At 40.7% G+C, this 27,966-nt stretch overlaps 1 protein-coding gene across 1 annotated transcript; it reads left to right on the plus strand.

Annotated features, from left to right (window-relative positions):
* On the plus strand, positions 1 to 25,397 carry LOC108140986 (irregular chiasm C-roughest protein). The gene is made up of 8 exons (XM_017264063.2): positions 1 to 439; positions 8,408 to 8,518; positions 17,612 to 18,128; positions 18,714 to 18,914; positions 20,593 to 20,844; positions 21,107 to 21,209; positions 22,140 to 22,688; positions 22,997 to 25,397. The coding sequence occupies exons 3-8, from the start codon at positions 17,616 to 17,618 to the stop codon at positions 23,761 to 23,763; spliced, it is 2,385 nt and encodes a 794-aa protein (XP_017119552.1). The 5' UTR covers positions 1 to 439; positions 8,408 to 8,518; positions 17,612 to 17,615; the 3' UTR covers positions 23,764 to 25,397.
* The last annotated feature ends 2,569 nt before the right edge of the window (positions 25,398 to 27,966 follow it).

A 27,966-nucleotide genomic window follows, 5' to 3' on the forward strand; every position in this document is an offset into this window, starting at 1 on the left:
TTCGTTCCGTTCGCTCGTCCCGTTCGCTTCGTTGCGGCGGAAACTCCGAAACTCCGAACTGCAAGTATCCCACAGATACTTTCTCGAGACCCGAAGACGAGAATTCGAATTCGCCCGAGCATAAAGCAAACCAGACTCTCAATAAAACATAAACAAAACCGAAATCTATTCAAATACAATTTTTTTTTTTTTGTGGTGCAAAACGCAAGCCAAAAAAGTATATTTTGGTGTGGATTACCAGTGGAAAAGTGAGTGCTAAACATGGATTAAACAAGGCTAAAATAAATAAATAAAAACAAGGCCCAAAAAAAAAAACCAAACAAGCTGAAAATTGTCACACAACGATTATGGATTAGTGCCTGTGATTGTTCAAAAGCAGTTCAAAATATATACACAATATATAGGACTAAGGACCCCGAGATAAAAAATAACATAAACTGTGAGTAAAAATAAAATTAACTACAAACTAAATCTAAAGAAAACCGCTTTGACTTGGTGGCTTTTTTTTGTGTGCAAACTGCAACAGCTGCTCCCTCAGTTTGACCTTTTCGGTTGATTTTGTTTATAAAATACAGCTGCCCAAAGTCTCCGCCCCTCAAAAGTTGAGCTTTTGGCCACTTTGACATTTTGGTTACAAGTGTTTTCGTTGGTTTGTGTTTTGGTCAGGGAAAATATGTGTTTTGAAGTTGCAATCAAGGCAAACGTAGAAAATGTGATATCGGTCTTCTGTAGCTATAATCATTTCATTTTATAATTACCAAAAATGACTGCTCAAACTAGGACAACAATACAACAAAATTTTGAACGATTTTTGAGATGAAAATATGACTAAAGGTTCTTCGATGTAGTTTAAAATTAAAATGTCTTGAATTGAATTAAATAAAATCAGTTAATTAAGGTAATGATTAAAGCATGTTTACGGCGTTTTTTTTAATTGTTTTTTGTTTATATATATATACATATATACAAGCGGATCGTAGTCCTAAAACTTTAAAACCCAACGAACTGGATCTTTACTTTTCCCTTTCCAATAATAGATCTTCTTTTCCAGACCTTGGCCATCTAATTAACTTTTTCTGACCATTTCAACCGAGGGCATCTTCAGAAAAAAAGTGCTCTGCTTAACTGATTCGATCTTTGTCTCTCCTTGGTTTTGCATGATTTATGATTACTTTCAAACAAAAAAGTTGAAGACACAAAAAGTAATAAACAAGAGAACGATTAGCATTCCTTGAGTATTTGAGTTTAAAATTGAAAAAAAAAAAAATAAAAACATTTAATGTATGCGTGAAGAAAAACAAGATTTGCTGCACTGAAACAATAGTATTTTGTAAATCATATAAAGAGGTATTCCTTTTAACTCAAAAAGTTTAAGAATCACAAAAAGTTTAAGCAGACACACATATAAATAAGATTATATATTTTATCTGGATCTATAAATAAATTAAATATTCAAAGCTAAGTTAATAAGATATGCTAAGCGTTTGCAAAACGTCGCAATTAAATTAAATCATTTCTAAATAAATTCGAAATTCAACCTCGAGCTTTTATCTAAGTTATATGCAATTAAAATCAAAAAAGTTTTATATTTCATGATCATTTTTTAATTTATTTGAATGAAATGGTTTTTGATATTTTGTATAGTTTAAAAACTTTATGTTTAATTCATTTTCTATTCACTTCTTTAAAAATTCGTATGTTCATTAGCTTGGCCTGAAACAAAATATTTTATTTCCTTAGGATATTTTTTCTCTGTGTAACCGAAATACTGTGCCTTCAGCTGTGAATCGAGAAAATGTAGCTGGCAGCTTCGGTGTTAAAGACACAGATGCGAGTTGAAGAAGCTGCAGGCCCAGAAGCTGCACCAATACAGTCACGCATCGCTCACAGATACTCACGCACAGGCACACGCACACAGATACAGATGCATATGTGTATGTGTATGTGTATCTTCAGGCACACGCACCTGTCCCTTGTCATTAAAAAAGCAAGCAAAGTTTCAATCTTCAGCAGCTACTTCTGTGCCAAGCTAACCTTTTACTTATGCTGCTGTTTCCTCTTGCTCCATATGTGTGGTATGAATACACAGAAAATAATAATAATGCGTCTTATTACTTATCTTGAAATTAAGCTGCTAGGAATTCTTCTTTTTCGTCTTTAAAAAGAAATATCGAAATTTGAAAAGATTTATTTCAATGGTTAAATCTTTTAAAACGATAGTCAATATATTAATGTAAATATTTTAGGGCCTCATAATGATACCTTTTAAAAAATCCCGACTATTTACGCTCTGTGTGTTTGAGAGTGTGTGTGTGTGTGCCGTTTTTTGATTTTATAATTTGGCCCAATTTGCTGGCATTGCAAATTGCTAAAAACGTCTGAAACAATCGACAGGGAAATGGTGAACGGGGCTGGGGTTTTGGCGCAGGGCTGCAAAAAGGGGCGTTCAGGGGCGATGGGGGTGGGCGTGGCAGGAAGTGCAACATGCTCATGTCGCAAGTTGTTGTTGCCTCATTTTTCCCGTACTTTTGTTGTTGCATTTTTTTGCTGTGCTATCGATTGGCGAGGCCGCATTTGTTGGATCGTTTTGACGCGTCCTCGTCAGCATGTCGAAACTTATTTTTCCTTTTCAATTTCGCCCTGCGATTTTGCATTATTTTTTTGTTGTTTTTTCCCTGCCTGTCGCTTTGTTAGTTCTTTGCATGCCACAAATTATGTTCGGCACCCCCTTAACCCGCCCTAACCCCCCGCCCAGCACCCTTTAACCCCCGCCGGCCCACCGGTTTCACCTTGAGAGCGGAGCTGTCAGGCTTTTTGACAGTTTCTGCCGTATCGTTTCCACTGATTTGACTGCTTCACTCATCTTTTGTGCCCCTTCGTTCCGGCCCCGGCCTCAGTGGGTTAAGGAAAGTTTTCCGTTTAATGAGATTTTGAGCTATTTATATTGGGCATTTAATAGAGCTCATTAACAGCGAACTCTACTTCAAAATGAACAGGAGAATCTTTCCCCCCCACCCCAAAATGGTTGTCTATTTTGTTTGAAATTCCTAAGAATAAGTTCTGTAAAATATATAACACAAAGTCAGAAAACAGAATTTCCTACAATTATTGTAAATTCGACAAAAATATATAATTTAATTTTAAATACACATACCTTATAAGCTTTAATTGTTGTGTCAAATACAGTTGGTACGCTATCGAATAACAAATTTGCTATTTTAGAAATAAGCAAAATATTTATTGCTTGGGATTTGCATCTGCATCTCTGTCTCTGCCAGCTAATTTCTCATCTCGTTTAAGAAAAGAAAAGCAGCCGAGGGCATTGAAAGGCAAACAATTTATCCCTTGGTTAATTTGGTTAATTGAAGACAATTGAGAGCCGCTTTGCAGTTCATTAAGCCTCATCAGCGTTGAGAACGGGCCCAGAATCCGGCATTCAGTGCTCGGTATTCAGAATTCAGCTCCATTTCCATCTATATTTCCATCTACAGATCTGTTGTCTTGTCGCCAGACTAATTAAAATATTTGCACTCAAATGCTTAAGCAATAAATATTTGTCAAGCCATCATCATTAGAAGGGAATGGTGGGGGGTGGGGAGTGGGAAGTGGAGGTCTCTGATGGGGTGTTCTGACCCCAAAAACATAGCACTCTACTTTCGTGGAGGGGGGGAGGGGGGCAAAATGGAAATGGAAAATGAAAATCTATGAGAGGCGGCATTTTTAAAGTGCGCCACTTTGGCCTGCATTTTTGATGAGCTTTAATGGCGCCGCCTTAATGCAAGTGAAGCATGCAGGAGGGTGGGGGGCTAAGGGGGTTGGTCCACCCCCGCCCATGGTTACCCAGCCCCCTTCCACCCATCGAGAATGCCAATTAATAGTCATTGATGGGAAAAGTTGGATCCAGAGTGGAAAGCCAGGGAAACTGAAGTGTGCCGTCGCCTTGAAGAAGCAGAAAGGGGGGTGGAAAAAATTGCAGGGGCATTTGGAAGCCCCCCCTCCAGATTGGGGGTTAAATTGGAATACGGGCGGCCATGTGTGATTTCATTCCCTTGACTTTTCGGTGGTTGGCAGACAGCCCAGAAGAAAAGACCCAAGAAATTCGTATCTCAAATGGGGACAAACATCAAATTAGTCCAAAAACGAAAGAGGGTGATTTGCAGGGTGTGGGGAAAATAGCCAAGGACCGAACTCAAATGGGCATAAAATTTCCTTATTGTCGGACAATAGTTGAAATAAGTAGACGGAGTCGAAAAATGCATGCCAGATGGCCCAAAAAAAGGGGGAATTTCCAGGGGGTAAAGAATAAAGAATCTAAAGCGGAAGCTGGGCGATGCTTAGATGAACAAAAGTGTCTGAAATGGCGGGATGAATTTTTTTCTGCTCTAATTAAATTGTATTTGGAGTGAAAACTTAACACAAAAGTGTTCAAGATAAATATAGTGATTGTGCAGGCAAATTATAATTCACAAAACATGATTTGATGAATTAGCTAAATTATATCATTCTTTGTTAAATAGTATTGTATGTCATTGCGCTTCTTCAATGTAAAGTTACTAAGTTAAAATAAATATGTATAAAAAACTCATTAGCTTCAGATTCGAAATTATCCTTAGCACTAATTAACTTAATCCGCCGTACTTTCTTTGGTTCCTTGGCAAGTCCCCAGATTTACACCCTCCAAGGACCATTTTCATCAGCAATTGAACGCGACGCGAGCTGGAAGAAAAAAGCGCTCAGAAATTGAGAGAACTTATGAAAATGTTTTACAATATCCTTTTCGTGTTATTACAAGTGTACGTCCTTGTCGCCAGCTTTGTCAGAATGTCTGGCAACGCTTCTTGTGCACATTTCCCCCATGGTTTTCCCCCCGCTTTTCCCTCCGCTAAGCGTCTTCTTGGTGTAGAACATCTTCACTCCTTTGGGGCGTCGTCAAGTTCGCGCTGCGTTTGAATATGTCATTACTCGCTTGGCCCCCGCATTTTCCCCAACAATGTTGACGCGTTGTCGTTCCCCCCCCCAAAACCACCCCCTTTCACCCACTTTCACCCCACGTGTGGGTGGTGGTGGTGCTGGTTTCCTTTTCTTGGCCTGACTCCGCTTGGCCCGTCTGACGGAAGTGACAGTTGAACATTCATTCATTCATTCATTCGCTCGCCGGCTCATTCATTCAGCCAGCACTCAGAGAACCAGCTAAAAAAGAACCAGCCAACGAATAAGCACTCCGCGGAAGGGGAAAAATCAAGCAAGACAGCCGGCAAACGGGAAACATAAAGGAAAAGCGAGGCAGTCGCAAAAAAATACAAGAAGCGCTCGGGAACCTACGAAATTTCTATGGCAATTTGGCCAACAACGTGAAAAATATCTAGAGATGACAGCGTGATGATGGTGATCTTGAAATTTATATTCTTAAAAATGCTGAATTAATCTTAATCAACTCTCTTTTTGCATTCAAACAAATTGCAAATTTTTAAGCATCTTTCAGAACAGTTTAAACTTAGTAAGACCAATTGGCGAATTCTTAAACTCTACCTTTGTTCAAACACTTAATTCAAGTTTAAACGGGCCGCGAATTCTTAAGCATCGCCCTGCGATGTTAGCTATGTTGCATTTCCAAAAAAAAAAACTAATTAAAAGATGATATTGATATTTCTTGACTTTCGTGCCCCAGTCACGATGTCATCTCAATCGAAAAAAGAAGTAACCATGTGCGATGTCTTCGTCTCCGACTTCTGGGCGGAAACACAACGCAATGACTGAACGGAAGTTTTTTGGAAGCGCATAAAATTATTATGGAGTCGTCCGTGGAGTCTCCTCTTTCCCGTTCCCCGTTCTTCGTTCCTGCAATCCGTATCTGGATATATGTATCTTTTTTGCCATCGAGGACGTGGCGCGTCAATTGAGAATTCGAGTCCAGGACCTTAGCCTCCACTGGCACTTCATAGTCCTGCCGCAGTCAGCTTTTTATGGCTCTCCGTTTTCCTTTGTGAATTCACTTTAGCTGCTGGCCCCGGCTGGCTGGCTATCTCTATCTGCCCAACCTTCAGCGTTCCACGCCCTGCGTTCTCCTTGCCGTAATATTTTTATGCGCAAATTTAATATTTACATTTAGCCAAAGTGGATTTCGGGCTATCGCCGACTGTGGCCGGGTATTTTTATCAACTGACAACTCCTGACCGCAGAATGTTCCCAGCCTAGCAGAGATGTATCTGCAAGATAAACAAGAACAAGCCAAGAAGCAGCCGGAATAAAATGGCATTTAGATAAGCCCACAAAACTTTGGACAAACGCTCTGAGGTGGGGGCTGTATGCTTGTACTATGCTTGGAAACTAGCATGTGAAACACTTGCGGTCTACGAGATGAAAATTCCGGGGCGATGATAGCGGGATGGTCAGCGGGATGGAAGCGTCCTCCAGCCGAGGTCTTGGGAAAATCCAGTCAGGAATATGCCAAGCCGCTTTGAATAACAATTAAAATGGTTGAAATTAACAATATAAAGCAAGGGGAAAAGCCTAAAAATTTTGAAGGGAGTGAGAAAAGTTGGAGGAAATATGTTCGGTTTAAAAAATTAGGAAAACATTTTTAAAGAGTTAAAATTAAGGGCAATAAAAAGAAATGCACGTTTAATTTTAAATAAATCCACTATTATTTTAAATAAAAGCCCAAAAATCAATAGAAAATATCCATTTCTCTCTGGATTTTCTCGAACTTTTGACACTAAAACATAAATTCTGAACATAATGTTGCGTTTGCTCAGCAGTGTGGGTTAAAATGATACTATAACGGAAAGTTCTAATAAATAATTCATTTGGCTGGGACTATGAGTCATTATGCAACCATCCCCTCGGCTGCTCTAGTTTAAGTTTCGATTTTACTTCCTTGTTTTTTTTTTTTGGGGTTTTTTTCGGACAACCACCAAGGAATCGCAGTCACAGTCACCCCGTCACAATGTGAGTCATCGTCATCTGGCAGGACACCCCCGCCGAGGATTAGCAGCTGACTTTGGTCTATGAGAAACAGCTGACAGGGTGGTTTCCCCCATACAATCCCCCTACAAACCCCGAACACCCATGCCACCTATCCAACCCATCCCACCCAGCCCACAGCTGGATTTCTCGATATTCCCTTTATTTATTTCCATTTTTTATCCACGCTGCTGAATTTGTAAAACATTTCCAAGTACACGAGCGACAAACAGGCAACCACTTAACGCTTGTTGCCACATTCAGCTCCGTTCCAGCTGTCCTGTCTGCGTCCTGAAGTGCGTTCAAAGCCAGGACACCACCCGCCCGAAAATCCACCCCTCCCCCACACCCCATCAAAAATAAAAAGGAAATATAAAAAAACACAGAGACAATCGCCTGATTCGGCTTTCGTGCCACACACGTTTTGTACTTTTTCATTTTTGTGTATTTATTTGTATTGTATTGCATGTTCTGTCTGTGTTTGTGTACCTCCGCCCCTGAAAAAGGGGGTTTCGCTGCCCCCCTGCCCCTTCCCCTTCCCCCTTCCAAAAAAACCTTAGGCATGCAAGGATATAATCGAGAGCATAGCCAACGGAACCCTCCATGAATCATGTCCGTCGCTTTATCAAACTAAAAAAGGGGGTAAAAATGTCATGGAAGGGGGGCCGAAAAGGGGGTTGGCTTTTGGGGAAGGGAGTTATCTGTGGTTACATTTACAGCTCTGCGACATAGAGGAAAGGGCTTGCAAATGCCCCTAATGCAGGCATCAATTTTTCAATTTGTTTGGATTCTTGCATGCCAGTCGAAAATAGTCCTTGGTCTAATATATGTTCATTCTTGAAATTTACAGCCCAAAATTGTATAATACAAAACAGTTAACTCAATTATTGATCTAATATGGATAGTGCACATGAGGTTTATTAATTTAGTTAGAGTTCTTCTCTAAAAGTTATTCGAGAACTATCCCCTGTGCAAATATTTCCCAGCCATAAATTTTCATTGCAACAATTACCAAAGATCATAATAGAAAATTAAGTAGAAAAGGACTATGGCCCAGCCCAAAGGAGCAGTAACACACACAAAACGTTGCATAAAAATGTCGATTGTTGACTTGTTATGCGAAAAATGCGTGATTCCCTGCAAGTTTTTCGGCCAGGGGCGTAGAGAGGGGGTACAACTGCTGCGGGCACACATAATGTCTAATAAACATTTTGTGCCCTATAAAAGAGCATTGAATGCGGAAGCCCGTCGCTGCCAAACACGGCCTGTGCGTGTTTATGGCCAAGATGAAGACGAACAACAGCATTAGGGCCAACAGAAACATTAGCAGCCACAATTAATACGTACAGAGGCAAACAAATGAAGCAGCACAAGAGCAAGAATTGAATTAATAATCGTACTTATGTTTTTCCTTCCCTTTTCCCTTTTTTCACGCTTTTTGCAGATCTCAGGGCCCGAAGACAAACAGAAAACAAACAAAAAAGGAGGGCGGCCAAGAAAAGTGAGAAAGTGACACTCGAGACTTGTGTTCTCTTTCATTAAAAAGGTGTTTAAGGTGAGTGAAATGAGTGAAAGAAAACACTGCAACTTTTATAATAACATATTTAAAATATATACTTTGATAGCAGTTTCAGTAATTTTTTCGATTGAGTGCTGCTTTAAAGATTCCCTTGCTTAATCATATATATGTACCTACAAGTTTAAACAACTTTGATATGGACACATGACTGACATTACACAATGGCCATAACAAAAACCCAACTCAAGTCGCAACCTCAAAAAGAGGAGAATAATAAAGTTAAGCCAAGAAATACAATGAGCACTGAGAGATACAGATACAAAAAGAATGGCCCACGCCAAGCCCGCAAAATAGTGTGGCAACCCTGGCCCCTCGTAACCCCCTTCATTTCATTTTATCTATTTGCTATTTGCTATTTACCGTCTCGGGTTCAGGTTCCTATTCGTATTCGTATTCGTATTCGTTTTTGGATTCGGCTTCGGCGTCCATGATAATTAGTTATAATCGGATTTAGTTAGACGCAAGCGACCGAAGGTGTTGCCAGTTGAAGTTGTCGTTATCGTTGCCGTTGTCGTTGCCGTTGTTCGTTGTTCTCGTTGTATCTTTTGTTGTCGCAGTGTGGTGCAACCACCATATGTACATACACATATAGATAGATAGATAGATAGATAGATAGATAGATATACCACCCACCCACCAACCCGAGTAGCGTTCAACCACAAGGCAATCAAATGGAAAAGCCAGCGAAAGAAAAACTGACATCCCCGAGTGGGTCGAATCGGTATATCGGCAAATGTGCCAGTATCTCTGGATCTGGATCTGCATCTGTATATACTGTATCTGTATCTCTGCACCTCCACTGCTCTTTTCTAACACGTTTGTTAAGAGGTTTCGTGGCAGAAGGGGGATAACCTGTATGGGAAAGGTCCAGGTCCCGCTCTTATTTATTGAATTGATTCGTATTTGTGTGGAGTCTCAGTCTCCCTGGGTTTTTTGGGACGAATTAAAATAGGTTTCGTCTCTCCATCGCTTGCCGCTTTATTTCTTCCACGTTCTTTTTACCCATTTCCCCATTCGGGCCCTGCACGCTGCACGTTGCAGTGTCATGTGGTGGGGATATAACTCAATTAGCTGCATGGGGAGAAGGAAATGGGGCATACTGACGGCCGGACAAAAGAATAAGCCCGAGATGAGGTAGCCGGGCGGAGATTGTTTATTTTTTGGGCTCGGTTTTAGGTTTTCGGTTTTCGGTTTTCGGCTTTCGGAGGGGACAGGTACCCCTGAAACAGTGACAGCTGTCAGGTGAGGGTTTTACCGATTCTTTTTTTTTTTTATTTTTTGTATTTTCTTGGTCAGCCAATTGTCGTTGTGGATGATAATTTGAAATGAAAACATTGCCTATGGGAACTCGCCTTGCAGTGGAGTTTGTTCAATGAAACGTGGTATGGTGTTTAGTTAGTTTGGTACACTTACAATTGCGTGAAGATAGTTGCAGTTGTCACTGGGCTTTAGAAAGTGGCCTCAAGGAACTGAAGTTGCTGCCTGGGTTTGTGTGTGAAATTTGGTATATGACTTAGTTGGCAAATACAAATTGAATATATACACAAATTGCTATAGGCATTCCTATAAAAGCCTCAAGGAACTCGGTCAGTGCTATTATAGAGTCTATTATAAAACTTGGTATACAGCTTGGACACCAGCTAAAATGATATGATAAATAACACAACGCTTTAATTCTTCTTAAAATGTAATATTAAAGCCCCAAAGATCTCCGAAGGCCTGACTATGGGATCATAAACCAAACCAGACTAACTCAAGTTCCCTCAGGTTTTCCGAACCGAATTTTCATTCAATTATAAACCAAGAGTTGCTGAAAATCTCTACTTTTAGTCGCTTAAGAAATATCCATGCTTACCATCTAAAGTCTATTCAAATACTTTCTGGTCAAGTGCCGCTTTCGAAATCACTCATTTTCAATCTTTGCCAATCGCATCGCATGGGCTTCTCTGGTGGGTTTTCGTTATTTCTTATATTTTTTGTTTTATTTGAGGGTTCGGATCGGATTGGATTGGATCGATCTATGTCAAAGTGGCGGCCCACACGAAAACGGGGAGAAATAAAACGAAATGAAGAAAAATGTCGGTGTGTGGGCGAACTTGGACTTGGAATGGAATGGAACTCGAATGGAGCATAAAATATGTTAATAAGGCTTAAAGTTATACAAATCTTGACTGGCTGGCCGGCTGGCTGGCTGACTGGCTGACTGCGATCGCTTGTAATACAAAACCATAAACATGAATTTGAAAAAAATGCTAAACGTAAAGTGGAGAAGCTGCTGCGGCCGCTGGGGAACCCAAAACCAAGTCGAAAACCGAAAGCCCCGACTAAACCCAAATCGAAGCCAGCTGGCTCCCCTCGGCTTGTCATTGTTGCAGTGTCTTTTCTTGGCCTGGCTTAATTTCCTGCTGCTCGACTTCAACTTGTTTTGCTTCTTCGCAGCTTCTCCCCTTTCCAGTCAGCCGAAAATAAAGAAAAAAAATCGAAATAATATAACCACACACACAAAAGAGCATAAAAAAAAAACCAACAACAAAAAGCAACCACGAAATCAGTTAAGTTCAGGTGTTCAATTTACTGATTGAAATTCTGCTTCGATGTGGCCAAGCAACTTTCATTCGCTCTGCTCCATTCCCCAAGCCCATCTCCTTTCTGTATATACTATGTATCGCATATGTCTTGTGTATATATATCTTTCTGATGATTTTATTTGGAGTTTCGGCTGCTGCGAGTTCGTTTCATAATTTTATGCCTGACCATGTCAGGAATTATGTTAGAATTATGCTAATGAGAGTCCGATCGAACCGAGATGCTTTAATTATACACGGCTAACAAGTTTTTCACCCCCTTCGCCAGATATTATCCCCGCGGAGCTTGAAGAATTGATGAATAACTTAACTCGTTCTTCTGGGTGAGCTGCAGTTGGTAATTATATTAAGGCAAGACGGAGTCTCGGGTTCATTCGATTAGTGTTATGAAATCTGATCTGGCTTCAAGTTTCGTTTCGGGCTTGTTGATCTTAGTTTTAAACATTGTTGGCCTTACTTCTTGTTTGGTTTTTGTGTATGATTAATGGCTGGACAACACTGGTCGATCACAATTTCAACACTACTTTTATTGTTAAAGCCATATAAGTATCACAGTTGTAATTCATTTTAAATATGTGATTAATCTTTTTTTTAAGTTTATACATTATAACAAGTTGTACTATTAACTAGTACTGAATGGAGTATCATATTTGTTTCGCTTTTCAACACTGTCTTTGTTTTTCAATTGCTAAACTTTGTAACACTGTCTATTTAAAATATTGAACAGTGGCTGCCTTTTTCTGCTAAGTCACTTACCGACTCAAACCCCTATTGATAATTATCAGTGTCCCCTTTTAAGGATGAGCGCTGACCTTTTTAGCTTGTGTTCACTGTTCCGTTAAGTTGTGCTGACTCTGGCCAAAAACTTCTGGTGTGTGGCCCATTAATAGGCGATTTAAGTTTATTTTTTTTCCCGTTTTCCTTTTATTGACTTTGGAATGGGGACCCCGGATCCACATCTAGATCCAGATCCTGGTGCTCCAGATTTAGCCCGGCCCCAGGACACACATTTGTCTCGTAATCAGAGATGGCGGATGGGTGGAAAAAGAGAGGGTCAATTGAATCCCGGCCAGTCGTCATCCTTTGACTTTGACTTTCCCCCCGGACTTCTCCTTTTGCCACTTAGCCGCTGCCTTTTAGTTGATTTGTTCGAGCAAACAAATTGTCAACAGAAAAGCGAGGAGAAAGCAGTGGGCGAAAGGGGTAAATGGAGAACTGGAGAATGGGGAGGGACCCACACAGACATACGCACAAATTGATTTTAATTGTTAAGCATTCCCTTTTTTAATTGTCCTAATCTTTGCTGAACCCTGGACCTCGACCAATATCCTTTATGCCTTTTCCGGTTCCCCCTATCCCCCGATTTCCCCGATTCCCGATCTTAGTCCTTTTTCCCTTCCGCTTGTTGCCTTTTCCGTTTTGTCAGCAAAAGTCCTTTAAGTAGCCTTCCTTTGGACGAGCTTTCCTTTTTTCCTTCCTTGTATTTATTTTTTTTGTTGTTGGTGAAGGGTTAACCGGTCCCTAAGGGCACTTGCATGTGTGTGCGAAAGAGAGGGGGCTTCAGAGGTGCGACAGAGACAGATGGAGGCGTCCTCAAGTACAGTCGACACTTTAACTGACAGTTAAAGTTGAGTTTTCGGTTTGTTTTGGGAAACTTGCAGGCTGCTGGGACAGCTTACTCAGCCAAACAGAAAGCCAAAGGATGTGTGCCACATATTCACTTATTTAACAGCGAATAAAGTTGCTTCCGAAGACACATACTGTTTTCTTTATGTGCCATTGGTTTTGATTTGTATCCAACAACAATGATATCTTATTAAATTAAAGTCGCACTAATTATTTTATTTATATAAGCTTTACAACACTGTACCTCTTTCATGGCAATATTTTTGAACAGTAAGGAAATGAATTAAACTGGACTTTTAATCGAAAAAAAATAATATTTCAAGACAATCAAATATATATGAAATTGAAGTTTCTTGTACATAACAAGTTTGGCATCATATCATAAAATATCTATGGTGAAGCTTTTTAAACTGATTTTTTTTCCATTTAAAAAAGCGGATCATCGAAAATCGTCTTATTCGGTCGGCATCCAGACAAAAGCAGATTGCCACACCATTGGTGAAGATAATTCCGGCCACAATCTGGGACTTAACCCCCCACTGGGCGCTCTTAACCCCACGCTGCCAATCGCCAATCACTGGCAAACAGAAAACTCCGATGGCAAGAAAAACATTTCCGCTGCGAACGCTTTCCGCTCCAGTTTTCAATATTCGCAGCTCTCCGGCGGCAGAGAGATACAGTAATTATTTTCAGGCGACGCTTATCACACATAAATCTCGACTCCCTCTGCCGCCGTTCAACCCTCCATTCCGATCCGATCCAATCCAATCCAATCCAATCGATATTGCACACTATATGGGAGATGGTTGCCTGTTTTGTCAGTTAGTCGGCAGTTGCAAGTTGCAAGTTGCAAGTTGCCAGTTGCCAGTTGGAAATTGGCAGCAACTTCCCCGGCCATCGGGCTTCCTTTCTGCAGCTGCTTTTGCCTTTCGGGCCCCTGCCCCCCCCCTTTTAGCCGACGCCCCTGGCCATCACCTCAACTGACCACAAGATGCAGCTGCACTTATCCAGCATCCAGCATCCACCATCCAGCATCCTTTAATGCCACAGCCCAAGCATCTGTTGTGATATTTATAGTTGCAAGTTGCAACTGGAATCGGGGGAACAGGTGCTAAGACGACGCCCGGGATCAAGTTGTCAGCCCAGAGCGAGAAAAAAAGGGTTAACTGATTTGCAAAAATATTAAAGACACAACAGTAATCTGAGCCACATATAGATACATGTAAAAGGCTCCTTGGATGCTCCAAATAATATAAATAAATGAATGCAAGTCGGAATAACAAGCATTAAAGTCATGGCTAAATATTCAAAGGAGAAACCTTAAACTATAATTAACGATATTTAAGAAAGAAATTGTATGCTACAAAATAAAAAACAAGTTAATCGAGTTTACTTTGTTTTATATTCCATGAAACAAGACTGTGTTAGATAAATCTTTTTTCTCGGATATATATCAAGCATTAATTAATCACAAATTAAACATTTTTATAAAAATTAATATAATAACTACCTTTTTCTTTACATAAATTTGTAAGAAATAGGAGTTTTTAATTTTTAGTACTTTTAGTTTTCTTAAACTTCAATATATTTATTTTTAATATATATAAATACAAATTGATTTCAATATATAACCAACTTAAGCATCCCTGGCTGCTCTAATTGGTTTTATTTCTTTTTCTTGCCGGCCAGTGTAAAAACGTAAACCAGTTTCCACGATCGCATTATTATCGCCAGTTCGCTTCGGTTATTAGATGCAAGCTGCAGCGGATGTGCGGCTTCCTTCGAGACTTTTGTCATTTACGGTTTATCTGCCCGCTGCCCCTCCCCCTTTTGTGTGCCCATTGCCACCTGGCCGCTCCCCCTTTTTCTTCCGACGCCCCTGAAGTTTCTACGGCTGCACCTTCTAAGCACGTCGAAGTGGCTCTCATAAATCAATAAAGAAAGGCCCACCTGGTACAAATAACTTTGAAAAATTTATATTGAACACTCGCCTTGCTTCTTTCTCTTGCAAAAGTTTTTCGGCAGGTGGGTGGGTTTAGAGGGGGCTACAGGGTCAGAGGGGTAATGGCACATCACTTGAGCTTTAGTGTTCCGAGGCGAAAGAGAATAAGATGCCCAGGCACTTTCCACTCAGATGGCAGCTGCTACTGTTAAGTCTCGTACTTGGCCAATGAGTGGAGTGATTTGTATTGTTGGCCAACCATCACCCCCTGAACCACCCACACTTTTCCGGGCGGAGACTCGGAGCAGTTTTCGTGTATGACATGCCCTGGATATTGAGACACTGACAGCGAAACGGAGAAAACAAATTAAAAAGCCAAAAAGTTAAGGAATTTCAAGAGGAAAACATGATCAAAGCAGCAGACAAAAAAAAAAAGTCCCAGATGGTCTAGAAAATTGTGAAGAATATCTTAAGAACGAAAGCAATTATCTTAATATTTTATATCCATTACTTTGTGAAGAGTTTGTTTCTTAATTTAAATCCATTATTTTCAAAAACAAATAAGGTAAATAGGTCAATTCCCTCGTTACTTTTACTAATTAAAAATATTTATATACATAAAAAAAACTATATAAAATTAATCAATAGTCCGCAGCCATCCTGCAGTAAATTCTCCGCTGCAAGATCAGGTTTTCCCATAAATTCTTGCAGGGCAATAAAGTCAATTTCCACCATCGATACGCAGGCCATCAACACTCTTTTTCCTCGCTTTTCTCCCAAAAATCGAAATCCGAAAACAGATGAAACCGAATCTTTATCGCCCATAAAAGGCAGGGCCTCAAAAAAAAGCAAAAAACTCCCTGCGAGCGTGTCTAAAATCGGTTTTAATTGGCTTAGCAAACGCACTATTACCATCTTCAACTGGGAAGTCGGTGATGATTTCGAGATTTTCATCGTTTGGAGTTTCTCCCACAGCCTCCAGTGAATTTTGGATTTCGGATTTTAAATTTTTTTCGGGTACAGCTCTAATTTTGAGTAATTTTCGAGGCCCCGCCCCTCGGATTTCTAACCCTTCCGTTTTGTCTTTTCTTTTTTTTTTTCGTTTGAACGGAAGCCCGCTAATCTTTTGCCTCCGTTTGCATCTTTTTTGGGTTATTTTTTCTTATGGATTTCTTCTCTCTTCTACTATTTCATTTTCTGTTATAATTTCGTTTAATTTGAGACGCCAATTTCCGTATAAATGCAATAAAAACAAATAATAGCGACGAACTACAAGAAAACGAAATTAGACAGACGGAAGCAAACCGACCAACAAAAAAAGAAAAATGGAAACAAAAATAGAAGAAACCCTAAACCCCACAGAGAATATACAGAAATAGTAAAATAGTTACCCAACTACTGGGAAAAATGCGTGAGAAAATTCCAAGTCAGACGGCACCTGTACGTCGAACTTGAAAAGTGCTGCTGGGAAACAAAGGTGGAAAAGCGGAAAAGTGGAAAAGTGGAAAGGGAGAGTGTAGTTTAGTGCTTAGAGTCGAGATTGTGCTTCATATATTGTAGCTGCAATTTATTAGGCAAATCTCATCAAACGCAACTCGAGCTGAAAGTGGGGATTGAGGCTTGGTGGCTGGAATTAAGTGGTTAACAGAAGGAATTTAGCTCAAGTGATGAAGAGGTTTTAGCTCGATTCTATGAATCGGAGATCATTCAAGTTAATACAGCGGTGAAGTGGAATTGAAAGGGAAATTTAGATATATAACAGAGAATATTTGGGACATTTAATTTTATTTTTCTATCTTATGAATATATAATGGGAAACTTAATTTATTATTTTTTTATATTTTAGCTTTTAAAACCAATTTACTAGGAATCTTTTTTACTAGTTACCTATTCTATTACAAAGTCGTGTTTATCTGTTTTTTCTTTGTCTTGCATATCTTTATATGCTCACTTTTTTCAGTTTTTAAGACTTGTGCTTTACATATTTGGCCTGGCACTTTGTGGAATATTTTTGCAAGATTTTTGCACATTTTGCCCGTTTATGGGCGCCCTTTGTCATAAACTCCGGCACTGGCCCGCGGCTTAAGCCGTTTTCTGCGGTGGCTATCTGTGCACCACCCGTGCACCACCCTGCACCACTGTGCGCCACCCAAGCTCCCTGCTTTGACTAATTTGAATGTAATTCGTTTTTGGGGCTCACGTACGGCTGTCTGCACTTGGAAAACATGAATAAAACCGAATAAAATGCGAATGAACATAAAAATGGGTACGAGTACAGCACAAACAAATATATAAAAAAAACAAAAAAAAAAAACAAGCGCGCCAACAGCGAACAATAAACGAACAATAATAAGTAATAAGACCCTGAGGCAATTGTAGCCCCCCCACCCCTCAGTCCCACGAAACATTTGTTCAATAAAACGCGAAACGAGATAAAAAAAAAAAAACAAACCAAAAAACGCAACAAAGCAAAACAAAGCGCATAAAAAGCACAGCAAATAAACAAATAGATACATGTGTGCGCAAGAAGAAAAGACAATTTTGTTTGGGGTCTCCATTATGTTGGCGCCTGCTCAAGGCTTCCCCAGAAATCCAAAAACCCAAAACTCCAAAATCCGATCCGGTTTCCCCTTAGCCTTTTGTTGCATCCGAATCGCAGCTAATTGAAGGACTTTAATAGAGGTTTCCGGTTTGACAAGCGCTTCGGGAAGTATTTTCAAACTAGAAAAACAGAATTTCAAGAATACAGCTTAAGAAAAACATATAACAAAATGTAAAGTTGTGGCAGATATTTGTTCAAAATAAATATGTACATAGGTATCAAAGTAACACTCTAAGGCTAAAGCTTATTTATCTTAAGGCTTTGATTGTGGTGTTTGGATGTGCATTAACTTGGGTATTTCATCTATCTTGCAGCACCATGCTGGACACGATGCAGCTGCTGCTGCTGGCCACGATCGCGGGGATGGGGCTGCGAGTGGGCGTGGTCAGGAGCTCGCCGTACACGAGCTACCAGAACCAGCGGTTCGCCATGGAGCCGCAGGACCAGACGGCGGTGGTGGGGGCCCGGGTGACGCTGCCCTGCCGCGTGGTCAACAAGCAGGGCACGCTGCAATGGACCAAGGACGACTTCGGACTGGGCACCTCGCGGGACCTGAGCGGCTTCGAGCGGTACGCGATGGTGGGCAGCGACGAGGAGGGCGACTACTCGCTGGACATCTACCCGGTGATGCTGGACGACGACGCCCGCTACCAGTGCCAAGTGAGTCCCGGTCCCGAGGCCCAGCCCGCCATCCGGTCCACCTTCGCCGGACTGACCGTCCTGGTGCCGCCCGAGTCGCCCAAGATCACGCAGGGCGACGTCATCTTCGCCACCGAGGACCGCAAGGTGGAGATCGAATGCGTTTCGGTGGGCGGAAAACCCGCTGCTGAGGTGAGTGGTCTTTACTTTTCACCTCTCTATTAAACAAGTATATTTCTGCGAGCTTACTCCATATATTTAATTCGATTTTTTAACAAACACATAGCCACTTACTGCTTTTGCATTTCTGCCATATTTTACTATTGAAAAAGTAAATGCTAGACTTATATGCAAACAATTATTGAAATATTTAATCTATTTATTTTCTTGTTTTCTATTTTTTTATTTTTTTTTACTTGTACTTTTTATATTTCACTTTATGGTTTTATTTATGTTTTATTTCTTGAGTTACTTTAACTTTCTCATATGTTTTTGAGACAAATTTAAGACTGGGTGTGGAATCATTTCAGCCTTATAATATTAAAGGTCCGTTGATAATCAATATAATATCAGATTCTATTATTCTCTTCTAAATATTTGGCCATCATGAACTTCCTTTATTTTGGCTTGCATAATTGTCACAGAAATTATGATCACATACATATTTACGTATTATTTAGAAAACTGTTCAAAAATGACTTATTCCTGACCCTTATTGGGCAGCTTATCGAAGCAACAATGAACCACAATCTGCATTTTTTCCACCCCCACCCGCAGATTACCTGGATTGATGGCCTGGGCAACGTACTCACGGATAACATTGAGTACACGGTGATACCGCTGCCCGATCTGCGGCGCTTTACGGCCAAGTCCGTCCTGCGACTGACCCCCAAAAAGGAGCACCACAACACGAACTTCACCTGCCAGGCGCAGAATACGGCGGACCGCACCTATCGCTCGGCGAAAATACGTGTCGAGGTGAGTAGTCCTGCGGCCAGGAAACCAGAAAACGCAGAGAACGCAAAAACCCAGGAACCAAAAAAACCAGCAGCTGACCCCCCGATGGTCGTCCTGCTGACAGGTCATTGCAGGTTTTGCATGAGCCCCCACACTGTAAAATTTCACACCTAATTTATAATTAAATTTGGCCAGTCCTCTTAGTTTTTGCTGGGATATCATCGATTTTAGAGAATATTCTTGAAAGTTGTTTAGTTCAAACTAAGTTACTAATTTATAATTAAATCGTACCTTTACTGGAGTGTCTAAAAATCTTAGAACATTTTTGGGACAGTCTATTATAGAGCTTGTTAATCTTGGTTACTAATTTTAAATAACAACCTCGAATTCCACTAATTTTTTGCTAAAGTGTGTACGAATTTTATAATTTATTTTGAGCATAAACAATTAATTAAATAAATCAACAGTTTGTGGGACTGCCTATCTTAGTTTAGAATGTAATATTCTTGAAAAAGTAGAACATATATATTTTTTTAGATATTATTATGTCATTTTAAATTTAAATTTTTTTTTTATTTTGATGCTTAGCAAAAATTTGATTTAGGCAAAGAAGTAATATAAAGGGTGGCTAATATTTTGGAAACTTTTTCAAAGTATATTTATGACTTATTTCTGATAGTTGTTCATGAGTTTTATGTTTATATTCAGTCAATATTTTCAATTAATAGTTTTCTAAGCCTATTTTGGCTAAATAGTTATTTTTTTGAGTGCAATGAACTGCCGCAAGCCTTATCTATGGTATGAACGGGGCAAAGGAGAGAGCCTGCTATCAGTTTTACGTGATGCGAGGCGCTGCGGAAGTCCCCTTCTTTCCGAGGACAGCTCCAAGCCGGGGGATAGTATTTTTTGAATGGGCTTTTGTGCCGGACATGGCACGACACTGACGGGCTAATTCATGCCCGGACATAAAGGCACCCATCATGGGTTCTCCAAGCTCCAAGCTCCCAGCTCCCAGCTCCCAGATCCAAGCTCCAGGCTCCTGCGAGTCCCTCATTTCGTCGGGAAGGGTGCGAAAGTGAGGAGCCAACAAAGAGCCAACACCGACCTCAGCCCACTTGTCATTGGCCTGGTTTTTCGGGGGGGTCACATGTCCATGGCGCTGACAAATCCCTGACGAAGATGTCGGGCCAAGGAGTGCCGGGATTCGCATCTGATTGAGCTGAATGAGGGCCAACTTGGAGCATGCCAGGACATGGCACATCAATACAACTTGCGTAGTTTTAGGCCAACAAATGCCCATGAATGTGGTTGCAAGTATAGTAATTTCCACATTTTTAATGCCATTCAAATTATGTTATGTGGTGTCAAATTTGTGTAATTTATCCTGATTATTCAGCAGATTTCAAATTGATTTTTATTTAACCATATCTAGGCATTTAAAAGGGAGAGAAATAAAATCATTAAATTGTACTGCCAGAATGGGAAATTGACTATTTTAAATGACAATAAATTAGAATGTAACATTAAGTATACAATTTTACATCTGAGTAGCTCTAAGAAATTAAAAGGAAAATAAATGCAATAATTTATTTTATATTTATTTATAAATTTTGTAGACATTTTTTTAATTTCAAACTTTAGATGTAAGTTGAGTGGAAACTTTAGTTAAACATTCCCATTATTTCACCTCCATTTGCAGGTAAAATACGCGCCCAAGGTTAAAGTGAATGTGATGGGATCGCTACCCGGTGGTGCAGGCGCATCTGGATCGGCTGGTGGTGCAGTTGGTGGTGCAGGCGGTGGAGCAAGTGGTGGTCATTTCGCCGGCGCCCGGATTGTGGAGCACTCGCAGGTGCGTCTGGAGTGCCGGGCAGATGCGAATCCCAGCGATGTCCGGTACCGCTGGTTCATCAACGACGAACCGATCATTGGCGGCCAAAAGACAGAGATGGTAAGTGGCGCTCCTACTCCTAGTTTGCTCGATTTTCCCCAGAGATTTCCTCCTGGAAAAACTGGTCGACATTCCAGTTGGCAGGCTGGCGCATAATTAGAGCAACTATTGCGATTAAAATGCTGCCTCTGCTGCTGTTGTATAATGTTGGCAATTATTGGAACCAGTTAGATCGCCACCGGAAAGGCCTAACGTTCCCACAATTAACTGCAACTGGAACTCATGGATCGACCCTCTCTCCCCCTCTTCCCTCTTTCTCCAGGTGATTCGCAATGTGACCCGCAAGTTCCACGACGCGATTGTCAAGTGCGAGGTGCAGAATTCCGTGGGCAAGAGTGAGGACAGCGAAACCCTCGATATAAGCTGTAAGTAGTTCAAAAAAAAAATATATATATTCACCAACAAAAATTAGACAGCAATCTGTCAAACAATTTATTTGATTTTATAAAAATAATGAAAAATAATGAAATGGCATCTCGTTGCAAACTCAATGTATTTACAAATCATTGTTAATATCAAAAAATGTGATAGACAAATATTCAAATTAAAATTGCCTTTTGGTTGTTGCAATGCAATGGAAAATCACCATAATAAAATAGAAAAGAGAGAAATATTTAATATATGGTGTAAATGTATTTTTCCATAGGCAGAATTTGTTTTATGCTGTTTTTTTGTGGAATAATAATCATAGACAAACGTGAATTTTGCTCTTCATATCTAACTAATGTGTAGTTATTTGCCTAGTAATGGGTTTCGTTTCGATGTACGCATTGGTATTTTCTGTTTTTAAAGCTTTTGGTCAGAAGCTGTTAATTAATTGGAAATTAAATGCAGTAAATTGCCAATACTATTTGACATTCAATATTTAACTTAACGATATTTATATTTCATGGTTGTATGTAGAATCATATTTTTTTTTTTTATTGTAGTATCTTGTTACATACTTTTTGAAGATTTTATCAATTCAGGTTAATATTTTATATTTAATTTTAGATTGCATTTTGATGAGCACTAGAATACTGGCAAAATCTTACCTATTTTATAGGGGGGCTGCAATAAAAATCACTTGTTTGTTGAAATCACTTTATAAGGTGTCCGAAATGTATGCAGTAGAAATATTACTTTCGTTTTTTGAAATAAGTCCAACGGATTTTTAGATTTTTGAATATACCATTGCATACTCTTAGGCGGCGTGGTAAAGCTTATTTCAAAACCACAGTGATTTCTGTTGCATTAATATTTATTTACTGCATTGTTTGAGTTAATTTATTTCAATGCCCCCACTTTGATTGCAGATGCGCCCAGCTTCCGGCAGCGACCGCAGTCGATGGAGGCGGACGTGGGCAGCGTGGTGTCCCTCAGCTGCGAGGTGGACAGCAATCCGCAGCCGGAGATCGTGTGGATCCAACACCCCAGCGACCGCGTGGTGGGCACCAGCACCAACCTCACGTTCAGCGTGAGCAACGAGACGGCCGGGCGGTACTACTGCAAGGCGAATGTGCCCGGCTATGCCGAGATATCCGCCGACGCCTATGTCTACCTGAAGGGATCGCCGGCGATCGGGTCGCAGCGGACGCAGTACGGCCTCGTGGGCGACACAGCCCGCATCGAGTGCTTCGCCAGCAGTGTGCCTCGTGCCCGCCACGTCTCCTGGACCTTCAACGGCCAGGAGATCAGCTCCGAGTCCGGCCACGACTACTCCATCCTAGTGGACGCGGTGCCCGGTGGCGTCAAGAGCACCCTCATCATCCGCGACAGCCAGGCCTACCACTACGGCAAGTACAACTGTACGGTGGTCAACGACTACGGCAACGACGTGGCCGAGATTCAGCTGCAGGCCAAGAGTGAGTACTTCCCCAAATTATTAGTTTATTGGGCTTAGTAGTTTATACATGGCTTATAGGGCTTTAAAAACCTGTATTTTGGTGAATTTTAATACATTTTTTAGCTAAATAATTATCTATATATTTTTTTTATTTTGCTTAAACCTTTTTGCATATTAAAATGTAAGTTTACTTTTAATACGTTAAGCTACAAACTATTTTCGATACTTTGGTTGGTTGTTTATACTAGTAAATTCATATGGAAATTAATTTTGAATTTTCACCATACTCAAGCCGCACTTCCTTTGCCTTTCTTGTGTCCTCCGCAGAGAGCGTTTCCCTGCTGATGACGATTGTGGGCGGCATTTCGGTGGTGGCCTTCCTGCTGGTGCTGACCATCCTGGTGGTGGTCTACATCAAGTGCAAGAAGCGCACCAAGCTGCCGCCTGCGGACGTGATCAGCGAGCACCAGATCACGAAGAACGGCGGCGTGAGCTGCAAACTGGAGCCCGGCGACCGAACCTCGAACTACAGCGACCTCAAGGTGGACATCTCGGGCGGCTATGTGCCGTACGGCGACTACAGCACGCACTACAGTCCACCGCCGCAGTATCTGACCACCTGTTCGACGAAATCGAACGGCAGCTCGACCATTCTGCAGAACAACCACCAGAATCAGCTGCAGTTACAGCAGCAGCAGGGACATCAGAGCCACCAGAGCCACCAGAGCCACCACCACCACCACCAACAGGCTTCCAATGCGCAGACCCTGCCGATGACCTTCCTCACGAACAGCAGTGGCGGCAGTCTGACGGGCAGCATCATCGGATCGCGGGAGATCCGGCAGGACAACGGGCTGCCCAGCCTGCAGTCGACCACCGCCTCGGTGGTCAGCTCGTCGCCCAACGGCAGCTGCAGCAACCAGAGCACAGTGAACGCCAGTGGCAACGGCAACGCCGCCACTAGCGCCACCACCCACGTGGTGGTGCCCAGCTCGATGGCCTTGAGCGTGGATCCGCGCTACAGCGCCATCTACGGCAATCCGTATCTGCGGTCCTCCAACTCCTCGCTGCTGCCACCACCCACCGCTGTTTAAGAGGGTGCCACAGCCACAATCACAACCACAACCACAACCACCAAGCAGTAATGACCCACATTGAGCCACGCTAAGACTGATCTCACGCGGAAAACGAGGCCCCGGCGGCTGCTTTAGGGGGGCATCACTGTGCTGGTGGTGCGTTTTTTTTAGCTACCAAAAATTCGAATTGCTTAGGTTTAGGCACTTAGCTCACACACACACATCCGATTATATAGACATAATCGGATTCATCATTTCTTTAGTCCTTAGATCTAGAACTTTTTTTTTTGACGTTTTTGTGTTCTAAACTTAAGGATCTTATATCGTAGGCTAATGCCCAGTTTGATCTAGAGAGACTAAGCTTCAAAGAATGAGTGTTAAGCATTTACAGAACAAAAAAAAAAAAAAAAAAAAAAAGAAAAACAATTAGGAAGATTAGAGAGTTTTACCGCTTGTTGAGAAATCGCCTTAATGTAATGGTTAACTGATTGGTGATTTAACCTCCAGTTACAAAATTCGGTTTTCGGGGGGCTGCTAGCGTGTGAGAACTGTTTTGAACTTGTTCTCAGATTTAATATATTTCGTATTTTTTCTATAACTTTAACTATATCTTAATTTATTCTCCTTCTTTAGAAATCTATCCATCTAGTAGACAATTTTTCTATATACTTATATATATTTTGCTATTTTATCCTTTTCTTTGCAAGTTCTTTCCATTCCTTCCTTGAGTAATTTAAAAAATGAAATACCTTTTTAAACTTCACATACGTTATATTAGAATCCTTAACAGCACATCTTTATTTTCTATACCCCAACTTTTTCTTCCCCCATAACAAAGTCACCCCGAAAAACTCCCCCGAAAAAAAAATCTAGAAAAGAAAACAAAAGAATTCAATTATGTATACACGGATATAGTATATGCTAAATGTTAATGAATCTATATACAAGCATAAAGACATTCAGTTGAATGGTTAGCTAGCGAGTAAGCGAACGAAATGCCAAAGTACCTGATAGTATTTAAGTAGGGGGTTGGAGGACCCTTCAGATTCAGATCGGCACCGCCCCCCAAATTCAACTTCTTCTTCAACTGAATCATGTAGCATTATCTTCTCTCGCCCGTAACACTAGGCTAGACCTAAGATTTCGATAGTGCGTTGTACGGTTAAATAAATATAGAAGCTAGATCTTGACAGTCGCCTTAACTTATGACACGCCCATACATCTCAAATCGCCCATGGAAAAAATACAAAAAACAAAAAGCAAACAAAAAAAGAAGAGCGTTAACGTATTCAATTCGTCAGTTCAATTGTGCTAAGTGTACTTCTAAGTGTATAACGGTCTAATTATCCTAGTTGTAGCCTAACTAAAGATACACACGCATATTTAAAATATAGACCTAGCCCTAGATATATACATAGATATATATATTATACATGCATTTTTTTTCATAGCCCTAAGCATTATATTTTGATAAGCGAGCGTATTTCATCTAAGAAATCCCAGAAAAAGTAAACATTACTCCGCTCTTTTGCTATATTTATTAGCTGTGGGTATTTTATTAGTTTCGCCAATTACGCGCGAAACGAACAAATGTTTTTTGTTTACAAAATGCAAATGATAAAGGCAAATAAGCAGCATAAAACACACACAAAGTTAAACACGAAAGCAAAAAAAAAATAAACTGAATAAAAATGTATTGAAAAAGAAGGAAAGCGATGCATTGCGAATTGGGAGTTCGGGAGTTGGACATCAAAGTCGAAAGACAAATATGGGGAGCGGGGCAGAAAACATTTTTAATTTGCCCAGGTCGGAAGGACCAACTGTCAGCTAGCTGCAAAAAGCCAAAAATCAAACAAACAAGAGTGAAATGAAAATGTTTCACCGCTGGCACCACTTGCACCACCACCACCACCGCCAGTCATGTGTGTTAATTTATGGCAAGTCGCCTCGGAGTTGTCGGCAGTGCTACACTGCCACAAATCGGTTTCGATTCCAGAATAATTAATACTTGCTGGAATAAACTTTACAATTTTTTTGTGATTATAAATAGTAATTAAGTGTGGTCCAAATTTCTACAGTAAGTATAGTATGTAGAGATAAACATTCAAAATATCCATTTGCCATAACTATTTTACAAAAGTCTGGACAATTTATTATTTATTTATTATTTATTTATTATTTGATAAAAAGTCCCTACTAAAATTGTAAACAATAAGTACATATACTCGATTTTTCAGTTACAGTTTTAATTGAACAAGTCTTTTATTGTTATGTTGCTTTAAAACGTTTCAATTTTCTCCAAGTGCAGTTTTCCAGAGTTGTAGAGTTGACAGTGCAAACAAACGGCTCGCTAAGCTCGACTAAAAATGCTTAATGAGAGTGCGTAAGGATTTCCCAGCCGCCCAACCACCTACCAATCTACTCCCGACCCCTGACCCCTGACCCCTTTCACCCCCTCCCCTACCCACCGCACCCCTTTTCCACGCCCCCCTTTTCGCCGCCCCTGGAGGCAAGTGTTGGCCGCAAGAAATTCTGCGGCTGTGGGCAACAAAGTCGCGCACGACGCCCATTAAACTAAATTAGTTGCCCTTTGTCACCGAACGACCCTTGCTGTCACACGTGACTTGCTGGGGCGGTGGGTGGTGGGTGGTGGGTGGTATACTATATTGGGCGGTGGGGTGGCATACTGGAGCATACGTGCACTTAGCCAGAAGGAAGTTGCAATTGCGGTTGGCTGTGTTAATTAGCGTTTTTTCTTTTTTCATTGGAAAAAGGCGAGGAGGAAACTCTCGAAAACTGAAACTAACGTGAGTCGGCAAATGTCAAGAGACTGGTGACTGGTGAAAGTAAAGCCAGAGCCACTGACATTAGTTGGAGTTTTTTGCTCAGCATTGCTAAAAAGTGTACCCCTAGCTAAGTGTTATACTCTATTTGAATTTTAGTTTTAATCGCCTTAGTAGGTTATTCAATCAAGAAAAGATCGTAAATAATATACGAAGCAATTGTTAAGACTTAAGACTATTTGAAAGCCAAAACTAAATATATAGATTTATTTGAGGCCTGAAATTTAAAAAAAGTTTTTTTTTCTGATATGTAATATATATCTGACCTAACGTTTTTTCCCTACACTCACAATCTTATTTAGTGTGACAAAATAAAGTAATCCAATAAATATATACATACCTAATATTATTTATTTTATTAATTAATTATTAATTATTTGACTTTTGTATTCATTTTACAAATGTTTTAAAACTTCTTAAGTCTTTCGTTTGCTTATAGGTTTCTTATAAGTACAGAAGTAAAGCTTAGAACATTTTAAATGTTTGTGAAATAATTATTTTGCCATTTTGCAACCCCAACCCCTTGAAATGATAGCAACTCATACAGCAACTCCGATTCCCGTGAAGTCGTCCGGAATTTTCCCGGCGCGTTAATCACTCAGCTCTGCGATCCAACATCCTTTCGGGCTCCGTCGGCTCCTTTTTGGGTACCTTTTTTGTTTTGTTTGCGGACAGGCGATGGCACAAAAAACGGACACGAGGCGCCCGAAGAGTTACGATTTCATTAACATGAGATATGGCGAGTGCCAAAGCGCTGGTCGCTCCGAAGTCGAGGGTTTTTTGGGTGGATTGTGGGCGGTTATGGTGGCTATGGTGGCTATGGTGGCTATGGTGGCTATGGGTTATGGGCAATGGGCTATGTGGATTCGGGGCTGGGGGGGACTTGGGATTGAGGTTTTTTGGGGTCGTTCCGGGGGTCGTGTTGGGCTGGTTTATGGCTCAAGTGTTGGCTTGTCGTCGCCGCTTGTGTCGCACTGCGTTGTTAATTGCTACAAAGAGAGCGCTCGAAGGAGCGACAGGGACAGGTGGATGCGTGCACTCGGAAAAATAACTGATATTATATGCCAAACTCATCTTGGAAAGGAAGCCACCGTAATTTTATTCTTTTTATTTACTTAATATTTGTATTTTTCATTTCATTTCAATAATAATTCCCAGAGGTTTCTAAAGGTTCAAAGATTTATTTAGTCAGTAAATTAGAATGTCCTTATTTCAATCCCATGTTATTCTTTATATTTAAAAACCATAATAATTTCTGGCAAAAACAAGGCACACAGCTAGAAATCAAACTATTTTGTCCAGCTAGGAACCTAATCTAGCAGTCCCCATCACTCGTCGACACACTTTTAATTTGGACAAATTTTAAATTTTTTTTAAG

The sequence above is a fragment of the Drosophila elegans genome, unplaced genomic scaffold (genome assembly GCF_018152505.1).
Source record: "Drosophila elegans isolate 14027-0461.03 unplaced genomic scaffold, ASM1815250v1 contig_149, whole genome shotgun sequence".
Classification (NCBI taxonomy): domain Eukaryota; kingdom Metazoa; phylum Arthropoda; class Insecta; order Diptera; family Drosophilidae; genus Drosophila; species Drosophila elegans.

What these genes read in the sequence shown, in the direction of transcription:
- LOC108140986 (XM_017264063.2), top strand. Translation starts at nt 17,616, where the DNA reads ATGCTGGACACGATGCAGCTGCTGCTGCTGGCCACGATCGCGGGGATG. An exon ending in GCGGAAAACCCGCTGCTGAG is followed by an intron (nt 18,129 to 18,713) that starts GTGAGTGGTCTT and finishes CCCCACCCGCAG; the next exon opens with ATTACCTGGATTGATGGCCT. An exon ending in GATTCAGCTGCAGGCCAAGA is followed by an intron (nt 22,689 to 22,996) that starts GTGAGTACTTCC and finishes TGTCCTCCGCAG; the next exon opens with AGAGCGTTTCCCTGCTGATG.